This window comes from Globicephala melas, chromosome 17 (genome assembly GCF_963455315.2).
Source record: "Globicephala melas chromosome 17, mGloMel1.2, whole genome shotgun sequence".
In the NCBI taxonomy this organism is placed as follows: Eukaryota; Metazoa; Chordata; class Mammalia; order Artiodactyla; family Delphinidae; genus Globicephala; species Globicephala melas.
The window spans coordinates 43,382,566-43,404,650 of record NC_083330.1 but is presented as its reverse complement, the minus strand read 5'-3'; the positions used below and the strand labels follow the sequence as shown (position 1 = coordinate 43,404,650).

General features: G+C 36.5%; 1 protein-coding gene across 1 annotated transcript in view; it reads right to left on the bottom strand.

The window, feature by feature from the left end:
- The window catches only part of VPS13B (vacuolar protein sorting 13 homolog B), a 798,623-nt gene that overhangs the window by 59,695 nt on the left and 716,843 nt on the right, over window positions 1–22,085 (bottom strand). The window contains exon 44 of the mRNA XM_060287492.2: window positions 3,891–4,046. Coding sequence (XP_060143475.1) covers window positions 3,891–4,046 — 156 coding nt within the window. The remainder of the gene's footprint in view (window positions 1–3,890; window positions 4,047–22,085) is intronic.

Here is a 22,085-nt window from a genome sequence, read left to right as displayed (position 1 = left end):
CTCATTTGACGATGACAAGAAATGCTACAACTCAAAATATAGTTATATGTGTATATACCTTCCATGATAGTGGGAATGTAAAATGGACTTTCCTAGTTCCTGTGGGAAAAGAAGACACTTCCTCTCAAAAAGGTAAATGCAATGCAAGGGCTGGTTATGCTTCCATTATTGCTCTCCAAAGATTCCTTTCCTATTTGGCTAGATTTGACTTTTTTTTTTTTAAGAGTATTTATTATAAATGAGGTAGAAGCAGAGAAAAGCGTGAGAGGCATTCCCCACAGAAAAGGATTATTAACATTTACCAGTACAAATAACATTTGGAAAAGTTCTGAAATGTGATTTGGCACCAGAAGCCTTAAAATCTGTATATTTGACATTAACAGAGAGAGTGATTAAAAGAACTACTTAACTTTCAATGTATGGAAATTTTTTTTAGTTCTGATTTGAACCCCTCATAAATATTTAAGATTTAAAAAATGCTAATGGTTTGAAAAACTCAGGAAATCAGCAGAAGTTTTAGAACAAATATATATTTAATTATTTAAAAGATTAGTGTAGCCCCAAGACTCTGCTAAGACAAAACGATGAATTTTGTCTAAGGAATAAAGTACATCTTTTTAATTTGGGAATGTGCATCAGGCACCACAAACACATTCATATCCTTTGTGCAGGTAACTAAATTTTATAGCAATTTATTTTAAGGACAGACTCAGAAATTTGGACATATATTTATACACCAAGATATCTATTTAAGGATCTATTATAGTAACCAATTGGAAATGAACTAAATGTCCAACAACAAGGAAGTGTCTACATGGGGTTAGATATACCATATGGTAAATCACTATGCAACCATTAAAGGGATAACTTCAGGAATTTTAAATAACATGAGAAAATAAGCATTATATAATGGTAAGGGAAAAACACAAGTTGAAAAACTGTAATTACAATCAGAGTTCAAGTTGGTTAAAAGGTATCTGCATAGAAAAAAGAGCAGAAAAAATACACCAAAGTAATAATAGAAAATATTTTTTGGTTGGTAGATTTATGGGTAATTTTGGTTTTCTTCATTAGGCTTTTCTGTGTTTCCAGATATACTTTATAATAGTTAACATAAAAATAACACTGTGAACTAGTATTTCTTGGGTGCTTTCTTTTACAAAAGGAATATGAAGCATAGAAAGGTTAAGAAATGTGCCTAAGGTCATATAGGTAATAAGTACTAGGACTGAGAAATCTTTTCCAATCAGAAAAAAAGTAGGTAAAGTTTTGTGAGAATTAAAAAAAAAAATGTGTTTTTCATGATCAACTTTTTGGGCTTATGATATACTGTTGCAATAGTATCTGCTCAGGTACATTGCATGTATCAATTTATCCCTGAAATTTAATATCATTTCGTGAAAGTAGATAAATCTATGGCAAGAATGAGGCATTAATATAGCAACACAAAAAAGTCCAACCAGCATTACTTATGCCTGGGAATAGTTCATTATTTTAATTGTAACTAAAATTTATTGGATTATGACAATGGGCCAGGCACCGTTGTAAGCACTGTACATAAACAAACTCATTTAATTCTCATACTTAGTTCACGAGGGAAAGCACTATTATTACTATTCCCATTTTAGAAAAGTGATTCACAAAGATTAGATAACTTGCTGATGATCACGCAGCTAGCAAGGTTGCCTGTGATCTTAACTACCAAGGACATTCCTTGAAAAGATTTCTCCACGGAAGGACCCTGCCTTTCCACTGACTGTTAAATGTTCTAGCAACCACATGCCAAAGACTTGAATGAATTGGGAAACTTCGGACCAGAGCTGTGGTGGTCAAAGCACCTAAGAACTTGTTAGAAATATAAATTATCATGCTATACCCAAGACCTGTTGAATCTGAAACTCTGGGGGTGGGACCCAGCAATCTGTGTTTTAAGAAGTCCTCCAGGGGATTCTGATATATACTCAAGTTTGAAAACCACTAGCCTAGAGGGAAAGAAACTAAGGGGAAATATTCTACCTTCTCTCATGTTTTTGGAGGGCTGTAACCTAGAGGAAAGGTAACGAGTTGTGTGCTTTTTGCATATGCCTCACAGGTTCTGAGGAATGGTAAAAACTGGCTGAATGGTGACAGATTTTGGCTCAAAATTAGGAAAGAATTTCATTAACAGCTGGAAGTAACCAACAATGGGAAGGGCTGATGTGTGAAAGAATGAGACTCTCATCATTTGGAGTATTCAAACAGATGCTGTATGACCTTTTCTCAGGCATGCTGGTGAATGGGAAGGTAGACGAGGCATTCTTGAGAGACCATGAGTGACAGAATCAGAAAACCAGTGTGTATTGGGCAGATATTTGTTGAGAGCATATCCATGTAAGAGAGCTCTAAGGGCAGATAGGAGAGACACTTCTTGTTCTTATGACTTTCCAGCTCAAAGCCCACACTAGCCACACTGGTCCCCTCATGAGTCCTTGGGTAAGACACGTTTGTCCCATATTTGTATCTTTATTTATCCTATACTGCTGACCTGGAATGCCCTCTCTTAATCTAAATTCGACATGTTTTGTAAAGCCCAGCTCAAGTCAAATCTTCTTAGTGAAACCTCTAAATTCCTTTCACACTTACTGTCAGTCGTACACATTGTTGGGTTTATGTAAATTTACATTTTAAGAGCAAAGATTCTGTTACATACTTAGTGTCTTTCGTTTTTCTCTGTTCTACAGGAGGCAATCAACAAATACTTGATTTGAGGAATGGTCAGTTGACTGGGAAGACTCTCCCATGCTTCTTGTCTGAGACTCCTCTGCTATAGGTTTCTTTTCACTTCTGCTGCCCACAATAATGAGAACATGAAGTTCAGCTCCCTGATTAGGTGCAGGCCAAGAATGTATATGGTATAGGTCCTACTGTTCACCTCACCAGTTGCTTCCTGCCTGCCCCCGGCATACAGCAATGGAGTAGTCCCAGGTGCTCAATATGGAAAGCTCCCTTTTTCCTTTTCTTGGGACTGAGTGCTGTCTCTATCATGTCCTCAGTTCACATAAGCTCTGGATAGACTGTTACAATCCAGATGCAGATGTATATGTTAAAACTCTTATGACAAATCCAGTTATTATGTGTGCAGTGAAGCCAGTTTTCAGATTTTAATACTTCCTTTTTTTCTTTCTACTCTTGTCATATGCTCCATGCTTGAAAAACATCTTTTAAAAACCACATTTTCACATCTTAAGAACACAAAAAAGTGTCAGATACTTTTTTTTCCCCTTTGCAGTCTTAGAACTTCAAAAACAGCCAAAAGGAAGTTTTATAAAATATATAAAAATATGTGCTGAGAGCTGAAGTTTTATATGCCAAGAGTTAGACTGCAGTGAATTTTTACTGCAGTTAATATTAACTCCTAGGAAAAGAAAGCTTGCTGGAGACCCACCAGGCCCACTCTGTCATGGGAGAGAATCACAAGACTTTCACGCAGGTTATTCTTACGTGTATGAGAGTCAACTCCTGGTTATCCACTGTTGGATTATCCAGAGTCCCCACCATCCCTGACTTCTTTTCCTTCTCAGTAAAGACGCTTTGGCCATTTCACAGCTCATTAGCACCTCCATCAAAAGGTAGGTGGTGACAGGGAGAAGAGGTGAAATGATAATCAGTAAAGTTTACTGCTTGTTAGCAGCTCTTGTAAAAGACATGGGACAAGGGGTATGAAGCCATCATCATCCTCAGGAACATCAGAAAGAACTTATTAAGTGCTCGTGTGCATGGTAGGAGTACGCATAGCTGGGCATGGCAGTGTGTTTTTTTTTTATTGATATTTTCATTTCTTTAAGTTTCCCTTCCATTAATTACATCAAATGATTAAGAGTTGTCTGGGCCATGAACACAAAGAAGCTTACCTGTTTTTGTACTCCACTGAGTTGCTGAACCTTGATGATCAGTGAAGCAGTTCGACCCTTGTACTGAATAGTTCTAATAAAAGTCCCAGCATGGTCCACGCTGAAGGGCTCTGACCAACGCCAATTGCCCCAGCCTTCAATACAGATGTGTAACAGCTGGAGAGAAAAACAACACTCGTCATAATGCCAAAAGTGCCAACAAAAACTAGCCCTAAAATGAAAGTCTCATTGCTGGAAAACCTTCCTATCTGTAATATTTAGCATCTGTTTTCTTTCTAACCTGCATTATTCATCCACTTCCAGCTTATTCAACCAGGCTAAGAATAGCAAATATGCCACATAGAGTCAATGTGGTTTTCCAGATCACATTTTAAACCTTCTTAAAAATAACTGTCCTATCAAATGGTAAAAGGCCTGTTGAACATTTGAGGAAAGACCATTTCATTCATCTGGAGGACACGAAGGCTGAAATGTGAGATCAAAGAATCGTGGTCTTGGCTGATAGTTTATTCCTTCTTCTGGCTAGACAGTAATTAAAGCTAAATTTGGTTTGTAGCATTATTTTTGACCCTAAATTGCCATTCTTTATTTTTTCTTTTGATTAAGAACAAAACAGAAATTTGAAGATGCAGTTCATTTAATACAGTCTACTTAAGAGATCACATATATCAAATTAGAAATACCTTTAACATTTTGAATGTGTGAGAAAATGTCTCTGTTCTACTTTTTTCTAGCATGTATTTATTGTTAACTTTCACCAGTTGAATCTCCTGATCCACATTCACATTTATTAATGCAGTATTGCCACTTTTGGTAATATTTAGATTTCTTTCATGGTCATCAAATATTTTCTATTTCTACTCCTACCCACTAACTGCAATTAAGTATTCCAAACTTAATTCCACTAACTGAACAAGTATTCTAAAACAACAATAATGCCTGCTTCTTTAGGATACATATTTAAATGAAAACAAACAATGTTCTATATGATTACTAAGTATAAGGAAATAAAACTGACATTTTAGGAAAAAGATTTAGATATACAAACTTAACATTTTCCTTCATATAATATATAATTTTTTTTAAAAGAGTTAACCAAAGGCTAATCACATGAAACATTTTCCAAATTAACAGAATGAATAAAACTTTGAAAATATTATGTACGAGCTATCATAATAGGCTCTTAAAATAAATACATTAAGGACTTACATGGGAATTGCCATAACAATAGAAGTTTTTTGATGGAAACATTATTTTTTAGTTTTAGTTTTGGGAGGAACCCTTATAAAGTGCTTTAATTTGAAAATTTCCCAGGGTCACTGGTCATCACAATGTGATTTTTTTGGTGGAAAACTGAGAGGGTTTTTTTGTTTTTAAATATCTTAAAATACTAAAAAAACTCTATCTCACCTCCCTGCTTTTAATATGGCCCCACTCCAGTTCGTCCTCCATAACATCGCCAGTGATCCTGTGAAATCAAGAGGCTACCACTCAGATGACTTCTAAAAAAGAAGTCTAACAGCTAAAAAAAGAAAAAAAAAAAAATTCCTGGACAGCAAATAAAATACCTTTAGGGAAAATGTGATTTTATATACATTCTTCAACATAAAAGTACCAGAGTATCTTTGATGTTTAAATATTAGTTACAGAAAAAAAAAAAGAAAAACAATAGTGGTGTTTGGAACCATTTCAGTTTTTTGTAGCAGCAACTGGGAATAAAGCTCAGGGTACACACAAAACTAAAAGAAACAAAGAAAGTTGTTTTCTTTGGAGAGACTAGTAGCTGGAAATGACAAAAAAATAATGAGGTAAGGTACTTAAGGTCAAGCTCAGCTGTATTTTTCTTGAAAATTCCACAGCCTCTAAAGAAAGTTTTAATGTACACAATGTAATTTTAATTGAGGAGTGTTCACATTTGCATCTGAGCTCAGTTTTAGGTAGCTCACTCTGTGTACACAGCTTTTAATGACTGAATGTCACCAAGGAGTATGCTGGCAGGTTTCGCTTCGCAGCTATTTGTTCTCAAAATGTTGGCACATATATTTTCTTTGAATTATGAAAATTCAGATACATTTGGAATTAGTTCACACAGAAAAGTTAAGTGGGAGAAAAACATGACGTTTCTCCCCACACGCATGACCAACAGAATATTTGTAATGTTTGGCTTACAGTTAAAAAGCATCTAAATATCACTGGCAATTATATATATATAGTTTAATAGGAAAGGAATGACATTCCTTGGAGAGAAAATCTACAAATAGGAATTCAGGAGGCCTAGTGGTACTTCAGTCCTCCTTCCCATGGTGTAAGTGATTTGGGCACTAGGCAGGGGTGCTCAGATATGCCTGGACATCAAGTGAGGGTGGGAAGTTCTGTTCCTGTTGGACCAACCTGCTCTATTTCACTGCTATGGGTACTGAAAAGTCTCCATTTAATAACAAATACTCATATACCTGTTTTTATTTCTATACTGAAGAAACTATAAAGTCAGGCATAAAAATGTGAAATTTGTGTTAGACTGCCTAATCCTAATGAGACTTCTTTCTATTATTCATCCAATACAGTTTTATTATTCAGATACTATAAGGAAGGCAATATGCTAAGAACTATAGAGGAACTAAAGAGAAGAGCTTTGGTCTTTGTCCCACAAGGAGCTTAAGATTTTACAGGGAAAATAAGGCATGCATAACCAACCAACAAGAGGCATTATGAGAGAAGTCTAGAGAAGAGAGGGCTTGTTTAGGCTGCTGTGACTGGGAGACCTTCTTGAAGCATTTGGGTCTCAGAGTTTGGGTAGGATTTCAACTAGTAAGGATGACAGTCATTTCTGGGCCAAGGGGACAATCTGAGAGGTGAAGCCAGAAGGTTTGCTTGGGGCAAAGTTAATAGTCTCAACTGGTTGGAGGAAAGGGAACATGTAAAGAAGAGTTAGGGATAAGGTCAGAGAAGTAGATCTAGATTGTGGCCAACACTGATGATTTACTAAGCTAAGGAATTTGTGCTTTATTCAGGAATTAGCCTTCTGTATAGATGAGCAATGTGTTGAAAGGATGGTGAGAGCAGAGTGTGGAGGTCAGGACAACTGCAACAGAATGAGAAACAGGAGCAAGAAGCAATGGGCTTAGCAAAATATTACTATCCATTCTGCCTGGAGTCCAAGATATCTTTAATGTTCTCTTATCAATTTGGAAATTTTCTTTCCCCTTTTTTCTATTAAGTTTCCCTTACGGACTCACTTCCTTCACCACCTTTTCCATTCAGGCTTCTTACTCTCTGTGGCCTACTTAGCTAGTGTCTAATATTTTCCATTATGGGGGAAAAACAAAGTCAAATACGAACCACTCTTGTTTGAACTTCTCAATGGGAACTGAAACTAAGTATAAGGCAGGTTGTACAGTAGCCACACTCAATGGAAGGTCTCAAGGGGCTACATTTATTTTTTTCTAGCAGACCCTCCCACTCCAGGGCTGCATTGGCAGCAAGATTAAATTCCACTGAAGACCTCAAATGGGAGCATAGAACTTTCCACTCATTTTTCTGAATAAAAAATAAAACTTAAACTGAATTACTGATCAGGGGCTTGGGGATCAGCTCTCAGGACCACCCACAGGTACATCCAAGGGAGAATTCCTGAATCGACAGACTACAGAGGAAAGAAAAACAAGATGAAATCTAGGATAATAGGGTACACCAAGGAAGAGAAACAGAGAGGGGATGGTTAAGAAAAATTTTTAAATTGTACCTTAAATATAAATGAAGGTACTAGATACTTTTCTGTGAACTTTACTTCACTATTTATTTTAAAATTGTTATCAAGATGATTTCTACTTAATCAGAAATTGAAAGTTTGTCTTCAGAGTCACTTGTATATTTTTTGCATTTTACAGTAACTTACAGTACAGTAATATGTAATGTTCTAAAAAGAAAGTGAAAATTACATAACTTCAAAATATTTCTCCAGGGACTTCCCTGGTGGTGCAGTGGTTAAGACTCCACGCTCCCAAGGCAGGGGACCTGGGTTCAATCCCTGGTCAGGGAAGTAGATCCCACATGCATGCCACAACTAAGAGTTCACATGCCACAACTAAGGAGCCCGCGTGTCACACTAAGGAGCCCACCTGCCGCAACTAAGGAGCCCACCTGATGCAACTAAGGAGCCCGCCTGCCGCAACTAAGGAGTCAGTGAGCTGCAACTAAGAAGCCCACCTGCTGCAACTAAGACCCGGTGCAACCAAATAAGTAAATAAATAAATATTAAAAAAAAAATTTCCCTAATCCATTGTATTGTCTGTAGAAATTTTAGGACTTTTAAAAAATTAATGTGAAATGCAAGTGAAATAAGCTACTGAATACATATATATATATATATATATAAAATAAACATATAGTATATAATGTATATTTATATATATATTAAAGCTTAAGCATCATATTTGTTTTTTAAACTTCTAAACTCATATCTATATCCCAAGAGCTTAGTGCATTGTAGGCATTCAATAAAATATTTGTTGAATAAGTGAATCAGGATTATTGAAAAATAACCCAAAGTAGATATTCAAAACTTTTAGTGGCAATATTTGTGCATAAAATAATATCATAAAATGAGAATCAAATCAAAATATTCAGAAACAGTTCCTATTTTGAATGACCTTTCAATACGGGAGATTTGCTTTATGTGGATAACAATAGTAGATTAAACTATAAATCAATGCAATCCCTCAGATCTATAATTCAGACATTGCAATATTGATATTAAAGCATAAAGTAGAGCCCAAATGATACACTAGATGAGCATCACGAGGGAAAATTAAGTTAAAATATTAAAACATTCTTGTCTATCTAAAATAATATCTGAAAAGCTACAGATCAAATTAAACAGATCAGTGTTAAACTGCTTGTTTGGAATGCATAAGTCGAACTGATAGTACATTTCACACCAATAAACTAACACAAAAGCAAAATAAAATATGTTGCTCATTATTCCTTTTTTTAAGGCAGTTGAATTTCAGGATGTTCAGAGTATCTGAAATAATGCTGAAAACCAGGTAGAAAAATGTCTAGATAATTGCTAATGCTTGGTGTCACTCTGATTCAATATTGGAACTCTTAGGACCCTATATATCCTTTTACTTTTATAGAGCACAACCTAAAAGAATGATAAAGTAGAAATAAGTCAAATTGAATTATTTTCTAGTGGACAGCTTGGACTCTTTGATGCAGTGTATTTTGGAGGAAAGAGGAGAAAGAAAAAGAAAGCTTTCCAAATCAACCTTTCAGGAGGTGATATAAGTCACTGTTATCCCACAAGTATCATGACACAAAATATGAGGGCTTGTAGGTTTTCTCTCAAGATTGTTTGAATTAAATGAAGGCTACAGATCAGCATAAAACAACCTCTTACAAAAGAAGGGAAACCTGGCACACTCACAAAATGTTGGTTAGAATGAAAATTGTAGCTGGAGGGTAATCCTTGTATCAAAAATCTAAGTTTCAGATACTCACTGGGCTCATCAATTCTAAACAGGAATTTATCCTGATATAATAATTATACATATGTGCAAAGATTTACCTAGATGTAGGTTTATTCCAGAATTGTTTTAATAATGAAAATTTGGCATTACTAGGAAATTAGTCAAATGAAATATAGTAAAAACAATAATAGCTATCAGTTGTTAGACACACACTATGTGTCAAGCAGTGGGCTGCTTTTTATATATTTTCTTATTAATTCCTTAAAACAATCTTATGTGGCAGTTGATTTTGTTTTATTTTATGGATGAAAAAGCAAGCTGAGTTACAGAGAGGCTGTGTGACCTCCCCAGGGCCACAGTGCTGAAGAGGGCCAGGTATAAGATTTGAACTGAGGTGTGCTTACTCAGAACCTCTCTTATACTTAGGATCCTCTCAAGCCATTGAGAAAAACTCACAGAATGAAAAAACGTGAACAATATTACTTAGCCAAAGATTAACCAGAAAAGGAGCACATTACAAAAAGATAGGTGCAGTATACATCCCATTTTTGTAAAACGAACAAAAAGTATATATTCCTATTCCTAAGGGAGAAAATGGCTAGAAATATACCAGAATGCTAATAGTGGTTATCTTGGGGTTGTGGGGTTATGGGTTTTAAGTTTCCTTTTTGTGTGTGTTTTTGTGTGCTTTTACGTAATTTCCAAATTTCATACTATAAATATGTATTACTTTGCAATCAGATAAAAATTAATGTTATTAAAACGAAAAAAAAGTCTAATAGAAAGCATACAGAGCCTGCATTTCAAGTAAAAAGAAATTAGACATTTTTATTTTAAAAACTCAAATTCAGCTTCCCGCATGAAGTTTCCCCATTTGTCCTAGTAAGCTTTGCCATTTGCTCTGTTGGCACTTTGCTAAAAGGGTGACATGGGCCTCAGTTTATCTCTGAGGCCTCCACCACTGGCTCTTCACACAGGGTCTGACTTGCTGTATACTTACTCACTTGATTCTTGGAGCAGTTTAATGTAATAATTTGAGGGTTTTTTCCCCTAGGGCAATAGTTTTTTTTCTTTCCAATTTAGCAAATATTCTTAGGATCTACATCTATTAAATGTTCACCATAAGCCAACTAACTGTACTATACATGGTGGAGATAAAGACAAATGAGACACACACACCAAAAATTCTCACAATATAGTGGGAGAGATATTTCACCAGAAAAAGTATAGTGCAAAAATTCATGAGAGGAAGGAAAAAATTGTTGTAGGACTCCAGAGGTATTATGCTTGGGGAAATTAAAAGACTGACCAGAGACTGACATATTTTACTTACTCAAAGAAATAACATGAAAAAAAGACATATTGAAATAGAATAAAAGATATACAGGACTGTTACTTCTGATAAACGAAAGCAGGTGACATCCTAACTTGGAGTGGTTCTTTCTGTACAAAATTGATGTCTAAAAACCACATTGATTGCATCACAACCATGACAAGTCATAAAAGTAGCAAACTACAGCTTCAAACCTTTGTGCAAACAACTTGTCAATGTAATTTGGAAAATTAACTTTATATTATGAACTCATCAGCTTACATTCCTCTAACAGCTTTGACGATAACCCAAACGGAACCATTGAATTTTGATCCTGGAAAAGAAAGAGGCATACTCGAACAAAAAATCATCGTTTCAGGAGGTCAGATCTTGCTCTCAGGCAACCAAGAGGCATGTGTGAAGATTCCTGGGGATGGAGGAGAGTTGAGGGTTAGGGAGAAGACCTGCCTGAGAGAGAGTGGTACAGAAAGCGAGGATGAAGAGGCAGTGAACTCTTAGGTCAGGAACTGCCACTTACCCTCAGAGCATCCGTCATCAATAAACACCAGGGATTAAAGCATTAAAGGCACTGAAACACAGTAACTGATAGTTGTTGGGCTGTTTGAAATAATACTATTAACTATCTCCCTGGTCTTTCTATATCTAGTCTTAAATAGTAAATAATTTCTTTATTTCTTTTACCACTCTATTTTATGAATGGTCATCACAAGACAAAACATAGATGAAGAAAGAGTCAGGAAAAAAATAAACAAAAAAGCAGTAGTTGTGAATGAGGGAAACTGTAGCTTTTTGTGACTTTTGACAATTCAGGATAACAGAGAAGCATGGGAGGATGTAGAAGCTTTCACCTCTGTATAGTTGAGAACATTAGGAAATGCCAGCTGGAAAATGGGAAGTGGAATAGAAAGTGACTTTATTATCTGGCCCTGTAGCTGGAGATATGAGAATAAAAATCCCACCATTCCTCAAATAATAATATAGTATAACCAAGGGCAATTCATATGATACAACCATTAATAAATAGCAAAAGTGACATGAAAATAAGCCACGAGACCTATGAAAAGATACTGCGAAGCAAAGGAAAAAGCATATCATCTTAGAAAATAAGGGGAAGAGACTAGTTAATATAAATACCCAGTTGCAGAATTCAGGGGAGAGAAATCAGGAAAGGTTTTGGTTTTCTCTAAAGTATGCAAAAATACATGATTTCTATAAAACTGTAGAAAAACACTGAGAGGAAAGAAGAGTCTAGTATAAATAGAAAACAGCCTGAAGTTAAAAAAACTAGATGATATGAAAAGGAAATTAGATAAGAAATAAATGCAAGGAAACAAAGAATGCATTTGCAGAATAACAATCTACACTGATGCAAGTAGAGCAAGTATGAATAATTACTATGGAAGGACAACTTGAAAATCTTTATAATTGTGCAGAGCAAAAAGACAAATAGATGAAGAAATATGAGAGAAAATGTCATAGGTATGAAAGAAAAATGACGTATATAATTATTATAAAGAAAGAAATAATGCTATTCATATATCTATTAATCTTCATGTTTTTAAAACAGTATGTGTTACTTCATCATGCAGTTTATGATAAATCAATTGAATTTCCATGAGTAAACAGGATGTCAAATGGCCCACATCTAGCAAACATTAAGGCTTAATCAATGTTTCAGTGTATCTATAATCAAGTCATAGAAACTTTTTAAAAATTAAAAAAGATTTCTCATAAATAACTACAATCCGTATTCCAGAATTTATTTATGGTTTTTCATTGTTCAGACATTAGTCTCTGTTCAATCTATTACGGACATTTACATACTTAAGAGAAAAATAAGTTAAAAAAAGAAGAAAAAGTAGGGTGAAGAGTAGTGGCACTTTTAATTTATACATTGTCTACAAGACAATAGGATGCTTAATGGGTATTCTTTGCTAAAAAGTTACCTAAATTGAAATTATCTAAATTAGGGAAAAATAATTTACCTCACAACCTCACAATTTTTTTTTGGCAAAATGATTTAATAAGCAAATTCTCTCATATGTTAAAATATAATTTCATGCATAACTTTTTCGGAACATATTAACCATGAAATCAGATATAAATGCACATAGTAAAAAAAAAAAAGGTCATTTCAACATTACACATATCTATTGTTTTCATGTTTCTAAAGGGTATGGGCTTCCCTATATTTAAATGATATATGACTGATAAAACATGAGCTGTGACACTAATAGCTGCCTTAAGTCCAAAACTGTGTGATAATCTTTGAGGTTGTTCATCCTTAATGCTACCATAAGGGGTTGAAAAGTAAAAATTCAGAGAAATTTGATATGTATGCTTATGAGTGTGTACAGAAGAGGATAGTCTGTCTATAAAATAATTCACATTTTCTTTTTAAATAATTAGATAAAATAAATACAAACATTAACTGCTTAATTGAGTGGCACTAACAGCCAGGAGATTTGGGTGCTGTGTAGACACTCTCTCGATAGAATGATAGTCATGCTCTTGGTTAGACCCAAGTCTTCAGTGGAAGAGATAAGGGTATGTTGGATGGAACTAATAAAGGATACTGTAGGTAAGCTGAGAAATGGAAGCCAATAAGATAAGAAACTGGAGATACTGTTTGATAGTCATTCAGACCTGGATAAATGTTCTGAGATTGTGAGCCAAATTGTCAGCTTTTGTTTGTTTGAAAATCAATTTTGACTAAATACAAATATAAACCATAGAGAAACCTAACCAAAGTTTGAATAAAAATTTTCTTTTAAATTGTTCTTTTAAAATGTTCATTCATCATTTAGCAAAATTTAGTTTAATGTAAAATAGAAGACATTGCCAACATGTGTCCTAAGAGAAGATCGAGTAGTTCTATGCAATCTGTAATTTATTTTTAGTCATCATGGCCATTTAGACAATTATAATTGTTATCCCTAATTTTTAATTAGAAAAAAAGTCAACAGATGGATATAAAAGAAATCCAAAATTTTTACAGTTATTTATTTTCATTTAACTAAACTGCCTTGCCATACTAAGAAAACATTTTCATAAAGGTTAAATAAAGTATTTCATGGCAACCGCTGCTTCTTAGTGCCTGTATAACAAGAAACATGAGCCAGCCAAAGTTGTGCAAGTTGGTTTTCTTTCCCAGTAAGGGAATGTGGTATCTAAGACCTTGTCCTAACTCATTTTATCCCCAAGTGTAAGTCAAGCAAGTCAAATATGAACTAATGCCTGAAGGGAAGTCCCTGACTCCAAAAGTATGGATTATTTCACATTTATCTTAAAATCTGCTCTCAGAGTTCTTAAAATTCACTAACTTGGCAAGTCAGGAATTATCATGAGAAATGAAATAATTTCATAACTATGAAGTCATCCAACATTCCATGCATCTGACACTCATTGGGCTTGGCCATGTCTTGGGCATTATTCTGACCTTTAGATAATAAGCTCTTCAATATCCTGTTCAGCATGGAAAGAATTAAAAAGTGCCACAGTATAATAGGTATGCCATTGTCTTTAATAGAGTTAATGCTTTTGTTACACAGACTTGTGGTAACAGGTTATGATTAAACACAATCACATTCTGTACGCTGAAATCTTTATAACATTCTTAATCAGTATTTCCCATTACTTAAAAATGGCAAAATACCATGCTTTAATGGTCCAGCTGCACTCCCTTTCTCCAAGCACTCTGTATTAAAATTCACATTTAAAATTAGTTCAGTCAAGGACCTTTATGTTTAGACATCAAGAATTCACATTTGCAGAGCACTAGCTTGTGAAAAGCCTTTGAGTGTCTTGTAAAAAGCTTAAGGAATCCTCAGTTACATTTTTCTCCAAAGCTATATTTCAATATCTAAAATTTATTGCCAGAGAAGGGACAGAGAGACCATTAGCAGCACCAGCAGTCATTCCTCCGGGTGCTTCACAGTTGAAATAATCCCCAGTTGTGCCCTTTTATGCAGGCTTGTAGAAAACTCCAGAAATAAGCCCTGGGACTGGATAAAGTGCCCTATCACAATCCTATCTTTGCCATTTCTTTACGACTTTAAAAGTCTTAACTAGGTCATACTGCAAACCATTTTTACAAAGAAACTTTGAAACATACAGGAAAACTCAACCCCAAACTTCTGCCTCTCATTTAAATGGAGTAAGTGTATTTCCCAACAGTAAATGAAGACATTCCAAATATCTCTATCCACTAGATACTTAATGACCAAAACTGTTAGGGCCCCATTTACTGGTGACTTCAACAAGGCACAATAACCGTCCTCACAGAACGTTAAGTGTCCTGGAATCTCTCAGGAAACTGAAAATATTTTAAGAGAGAAAGGTGAAGAGACCGAGTCTACAGTCTACTATTTTGCTGTTTCAGTGACTGCTTAGAACTAAAATAAAAATGCAGTTTATGGTGACTGGATAGTAGGCCTCGGGTACTCAAATGGAGTCAGTGTTTACAGAATATTTTGGATTAAAATCCTTGCCAGATGGTCCCAAGAACTGTTTACCTCACTGTTGATTTTAGCTATCTTAATGTCAGGAACAATAAAAAGAAGCTTGTTACTGCCACTGGGGAGCAAAGGCATACAATCCTTCCTCCCTAAATGGAATTGCTAGTTGTAGACAGCTGTGCCCTACACAACAGCAGGAGTGTTACTGTAGTTTCTGGGAGTCTATTTCCATGATTAGAGAAAGAGACAATATAAGGCAAATTTAACTTGAAATAATGTCTACTTTAAATCAATAATATTTGGTAATTGTACAATGTACTTTTAGTTTATGATAAACAATAAAACTTCTTCAGAGTTAAACACAATTAGGAAGAGTTGGACATGCATGTGGACCTGAAATGTGGTCTCCTTTGAAGTACACTGCTTGTCCCCTCCTGTAGCATTTTCCTATTTTATAATAGTTTTCATCAGAGGCCACTGGGAGGCCAGAGGGGTAGAGGTGGGGGAGACCAGGAGCTACTCCTAATTATAAGTCCAACTGCATTGACAGCATACAAAAGCATACATTTTGAGATCAGAGGACCTCTTTTTGTGTGTCTATATAATACAGATAAAAGCACCCAATATGATGCAAAGAATGCTGTTTACAATGTTCATATTGTGAAAATAAGCTTTTAAATCTATGTTCTTGAGAAATATCAGATGTTATGAGAAATCTCAACATTTATTTATTCAGTGAACACTTATCAAATGCCAGTTATGAGCAAGATACAGGATTAGATACTGTGGAAAATCACTTTTTATTTTTGTATTTTTTTAACATCTTTATTGGAGTATAATTGCTTTACAATGGTGTGTTAGTTGCTGCTGTATAACAAAGTGAATCAGCTATATGCATACATATATCCCCATATCCCCTTGCTCTTGCATCTTCCTCCTACCCTCCCTACCCACCCCTCTAGGTGGTCACAAAGCACTGAGCTGATCTCCCTGTGCTATGCGGCTGCCGGGTTCTCAAGTCCATTCTCTATGTCTGTGTCTTTATTCCTGTCCTGCCCCTAGGTTCTTCAGAACCCTTTTTTTTTTTTTTTGGATTCCATATATATGTGTTAGCATACAGTATTTGTTTTTCTCTTTCTGACTTATTTCACTCTGTATGACAGACTCTAGGTCCATCCACCTCACTACAAATAACTCAATTTCATTTCTTTTTATGGCTGAGTAATATTCCATTGTATATATGTGCCGCATCTTTATCCATTCATCTGTCGATGGACACATAGGTTGCTTCCATGTCCTGGCTATTGTAAATAGAGCTGCAATGAACATTGTGGTACATGACTCTTTTTGAATTATGGTTTTCTCAGGGTATGTGCCCAGTAGTGGGATTGCTGGGTCATATGGTAGTTCTATTTTCAGTTTTTTAAGGAACCTCCATACTGTTCTCCATAGTGGCTGTATCAATTTGCATCCCCACCAACAGTGCAAGAGGGTTCCCTTTTCTCCATACCCTCTCCAGCATTTATTGTTTGTAGATTTTTTGATGACGGCCATTCTGACCGGTGTGAGGTGATACCTCATTGTAGTTTTGATTTGCATTTCTCTAATGGAAAATCACTTTTTTTAAAAAGCCTCCTTTTTTTTTTTTTTTACACTGTTGGTTAGCAGAAAATTTTATTTTATTTTACAAAACTAGCATAATCCTGAGACAAAAAAAAAAAGAACAAAAGATCCCCCAAACAGGCCAACAAACAAACAAAAAACACCTATAGACTAATGAATGAACACAAATGCAAAAATATTAAGTGGCATACTTCTAAATAAAATCTAGGAGTATGTTTAAAGAATAAATGCTGTGTTCAGGTATTTATTCCAGGAATGCTGATACAGTTCAATATAAAGAGTCTGTCAGTATATATTGCTCATTTCATCACACCTACAGGTCAAAGGCAGCAAAAGTGATCATTTCATAGTTCAAATAGAATCAACTTTTGCTCATGTTGAAAACACAGTCATAGCCTCCTAGCACGTTTAATGTGGAGATAAACTCCTCAGTACACAAGGTCCTCTCCTCTCTCTACAGGCTCATCCTGCCCCGACCCCGCCCCTCCCTGGAGTGAAAAGCCTCCTACTTTTTTTCCCTCTTTTTACTTTCAGCAAATACCCACTACCACTCATCCTCACTCCAAAAGGAGGCTTTTGTGGTAAGCTAAAAATGGCCACAAATTCTCTTAGCAACTTGCATCAAGAGGTTAAAAATCTTGTTCCTTATCCTTTGGATCTGGCCTCACCTTGTGATGTGCTCTGCCTAGTAGAATGTGGCAGCAGATACTGTGAGAGATCTGAGCTTAGGCTCAACAGGCTTTGCAGTCTTTGCTCTCGTTCTCCCAACTAGGCTAGCCTGCTGGAAGGATCACATGGAAGAGAACCCTGGCCAGTGGTCTGCCAAGTACCAAATATGCAGGTGGGGCAGTCTTGGACCACCCAGCCCCAGCTGGCCTACCATGTGACTGCAGCCTCATGAGTGAGCCCAGCTGAGATCAGCAGAAGAACCTCTTAACTAAGTGCACCTAGATTTCTGACCAACACACTCATGAGCTAATAAATTTTTTAAGGTCACTAAAGTTTTATGGTGGTTTGTTAAGCAGCAATAGATATTTGGTATAAACCTCATTCCATCCAGGGTCAATCCTTCTACTTGTGATCTGGATGCCTTCTTCTTCTCCCCTTCTGGGACCTGATGCTGTTAATCATTCTTCCTCTCTTCTGTATCACCAACCTATCTGCTATTTACTTCTGCTCATATATGAACGTGCCTAAGGTACTTTAATTTAAAATCCTTGCTTGACCCTGCAGCTTTCTCTAGCTAACACCCAATCAAGATTAAAAAAAAAAAATTCATGTTCATTCTCCCTGTTTCCTCACCTCCCATTCATTTTTCAACCCACTCAATCTGATTTCTATCCCTATCTTGCCAGTGAAAATGCTTTCCTTGAGCTATCAGTGACCTCCCAATTGCCCGATACAATGGTCTCCCCAGTTCTTGCTTCACTCAATCTCCTTATGGCATATGACACTGATAATTCTATCCTTCTAGATAGTCTCCTTGGCTCTTAGAACACGATTATGTCCCAGTTTTCCTGCCATGTCTTGGTTTTCTTTCTTCCTCTTATTCCTCTTCAATGGATCCCATTCCTCAGCCTAACCCCTAAATTCTATGGGGTTTAAATCCTTATGGCAGCTCAGCCCCAAGACAGCCCCAATGATCCATGTCTCCTTTTATTTGTGTCTTTGTGTAGTCCCCTCCCACAATGAATAGGGCTGATCTGGACAACCACTAGGATATTACAGAAATGATAATTAATGACTTCTGAGCCTAGGTCATAAAAGACACTGTGGCTTTTGTCTTGTTCTATCTTGGATAACTTGATCTGGGGGAAGCCAGCTGCTATGTCTTGAGAGGACTCAAGCAACTCTTTGGAGAGATCCTTGTAGCAAGGAGCTGAGGTCTCCTGCCAAGAGCCATATGAGGGAGCCATTTTGGAAATGGATCCTCCAGCCCAGTCAAGCCTTTAGATGATTGCAGTTCTAGCTAATGTCTTGACTACAGCCTTACCAGAGACTCTGAGCTAGAACCACCCAGGTAAACCACTCCCAAAGTTCTTGGCTAATGAAACCGAGATAATAAATGTTTGTTGTTTTACTTACTCAAGTTGTGGAGTAATTTGTTAAACAGCAATATGTAACTAATACAGAGTGTGGTACCCGCAAGTGGGGTGCTACTGTAACAAAAGCCTAAAATGGGGTGGGGCAGGGCACTGGAGCAGGCCTGTGCAAAAAACCAGAAAGACTTGAGAGTATTAGTGAATATCTAAGGTGCTTCAAAGATACTATTAATTGAAACTTGATGGTCTTAGAGGAGGCTGCCAGTGAGGAAGTGAGGAAAATGTTACTGGAAACTGGAGGCAAGGGGTTTCTTGTTATGCAGTGGCAGAGAGTTCAGCAACACCATAACCTGCAGTAACATGGAAAGCAGAAAATGTGCCTAATAAACCATGTGATCTAGCTAAGGAGATTTCCAGGCAGTGTTGAAGTGCCTCCTGGCTCTTATCTGCTGCTTGTATCAAAGTCCAAGAGGAACGATGCATGCATGAGGAAGAATTGTTAGATAAACAGGAGCCAGGACTTGCTAGTTTTGAAAATTTCTAGCCTTCCAGATGGAAATGATGTTAAAAATCAAGAAAGAGCTTCCAGGCAAAGCTCAAATCCAGGACACAGCCAGGAAAGCTGGGTCTAGGGAATGAAGCTAAGGATGTGGTTGTAAAATCCTCTGTTAAGATCTCAGAAAGATCTAAATTGGTGTCTCAATGAACTATTCAAACAATAGGGCTTCTGAAACACTTAAGGGTGATGTCCCCTAGCAGTATGGGCAGAATCCCAAAGCAGAGAAGGAACTGTCTTGAAGAGATGTGGGTGTGATTTTGTCCACAGTGCTGAACCAAAGCACTGTAAGATTAACAAGAGACCTACAGTGTTCTTTAAAGAATTATACTGGCAGAAACACTGCCAACTTAGACTGAAGAGACTAAGACAGTACAAAATGTAAAGGGGCCTTTAAACTTTCATAATTCAACTGGTAGAATGCAGGCTGAGAAAACTATGAAGAGCAAACAGAGCATATTTTTCTCATGGAAAAGGATGGATGACATACAGGCTTGAGCCAAAAGTCCAAAGCCAGGAGCCATGGAAAATTATTCCCAAGCAGCAGTATGAATGATTACTGATTAAGAAACTTCCAACATTTACCTGTTTGGATTTCAGAATTTCTACGGATCAGTAACTCCCATGTGTCTCCCGTTTTCTCCTCCTATGAATGGGAGTATCTATAATAGTTATCCTACGCCTGTACCACCACTGTACATTTTTCTACAGCAAGAGCTAACTCATAACATCCTCTGATCTTAGCACTCTTTCCTTGGGCATTCGTGTCTATTCCCACTGCTACCTAGGCATTGATGAGAGGCCAAATCTTTACCTCTAGCCCAGACTATTCTTCTGAGCTCCAGACCATTACATTCAATTTGCCTATTCAACATGGCCACTTGGAGGTCTCGTTAGAAAAGAGAAAGGAAAGGAAAGGCACCTTTGGATACACAGAGCTGAGGTCTTTAGTAGGCACCTTATAAATGTAATTTCATGGGATATTCACAGTAACTTCTTAATTTTGCAGAAGAGGAAGCTGAAGCTCCAAGGAATTACGACACTGTCCAATTTAACACAGCTAAAAAACCTTAGGAGGGAAATCCAGGTGTTCACAGCTTCAAATCTGTGCTGTTTCTAATATATCATCCTTCCTGCCTCCAAAGTAACCTAAAACTCAAATGTGTCCAAAATGGACTTTAGGGACACTGTGCTGTGCTCTCACATCTGCCCCATTCTCTGTATGGAAAACACTGTCCTCCTACTCAGTTCCCTGTTGTGGCCAAGTACACCACCACCAACCTGTCCCCTAAGTCTGAAACCTTGGAGTCGATCCAGGCCCTTCTCTTCCATGGTCAATGACCATATCCTGGTGATTATAACCTTCAAAATATCTTCCGAATGGATCTCTCCTTAATAAACCTTCTCTTAGCATGTTAAAGATTTTGTTCCACTGTCTATTAGCCTCCACTATATACAAAGAAAAGTCAGTAGTTATTTGAATTGTTGTTTCCCCTATAGTTTAACTCTGGCTGCTTCAAGGTTTTCTCTTTATCTTTGGTTTTCAGTAGTTTCATTATGATGTGCCTGGGTGTGAATTTCTTTGAAACATCTGTTTGGAGTTTTTCCTGAGCTTCTTGGGTCTGTAAATTTCTGTCTTTCACAAAGTTTGGAAAGTTTTCTGAGATTATTTCTTTAATTTTTGGAGCCCCATTCTGTCTCTCTCCTCTCAGTCTCTCATTACAATTACTCATATATTAGATCTTTTGAAATTGTCCCACAGGTCCCTGCAGTTCTATTTATTTTGTTTGAATCTTTTTTCCCCTCTCTTCTTCAGATTTGATGATTTCTAGTGATCCATCTTCAAGTTTACTGACTTTTTTCTTGTGTCATGTTGTAGTTTTGTTGCTGAGTAAAAAATTACTACAAATTTGGCAGCTTAAAACAACTCACATTTATTATCTCACAGTGTCTGTGGGTCAGGAGTCCAAGCAGAGCTTAGCTGGGTTATCTGCTTATGGTCTCACAAGATTGCAACTGAGGTGTCAGCTGGGCTGCATTCTTACTTAGAGGTTTGACTTGGGAAGAATCTGCTTCCAAGCTCACTCAGGTTGTTGGCAGAATTTATTCTCTGGTGTCTATATGATGTGGGCTTTGACTTTTTAATGACCAGCACTGGCAGCCACCTGCAGGTGCTGGTGGCTTCCCACAGCTCCCTGCCCCATGGTCCTCTTCATGGGCAGCTGCAACATGGTAATTTGCTTCTTCAAGGCCAGGAGGAATGTATGTATCTCTCTCTCTCCTCACAAAAGGGTCCAGTCTCTCTTTTAGTAGTTTTACCTGATTAAATTAGCCCACCTAGAATCACCTCTGTTTTGATTAACTAAAAGACAACTAACAGATATAGAGAAATAGTGGTTACCGGTGGGAGAAGAGAAGGGGAAGGGGCAAGATAGGGGTAGGGGATTAAGAAGTACAAACTACTGTGTATAAAATAAATAAACAACAAGGATATATTGTACAGCACAGTGAATATAGTTAATATTTTATAATAACTTTAAATGGAGTAGTATAATCTATAAAAAAATTTGAATTACTATGTTGTATACCTGAAACTAATATTATATTGTAAATCAACTATACTTCAATTGAAAAAATGTTAAAAAAATCAACTAATTTAGAAATTAATTATATCTGTAAAATTCCTTTACTGTTGCCATAGTTGCTTTAAAGT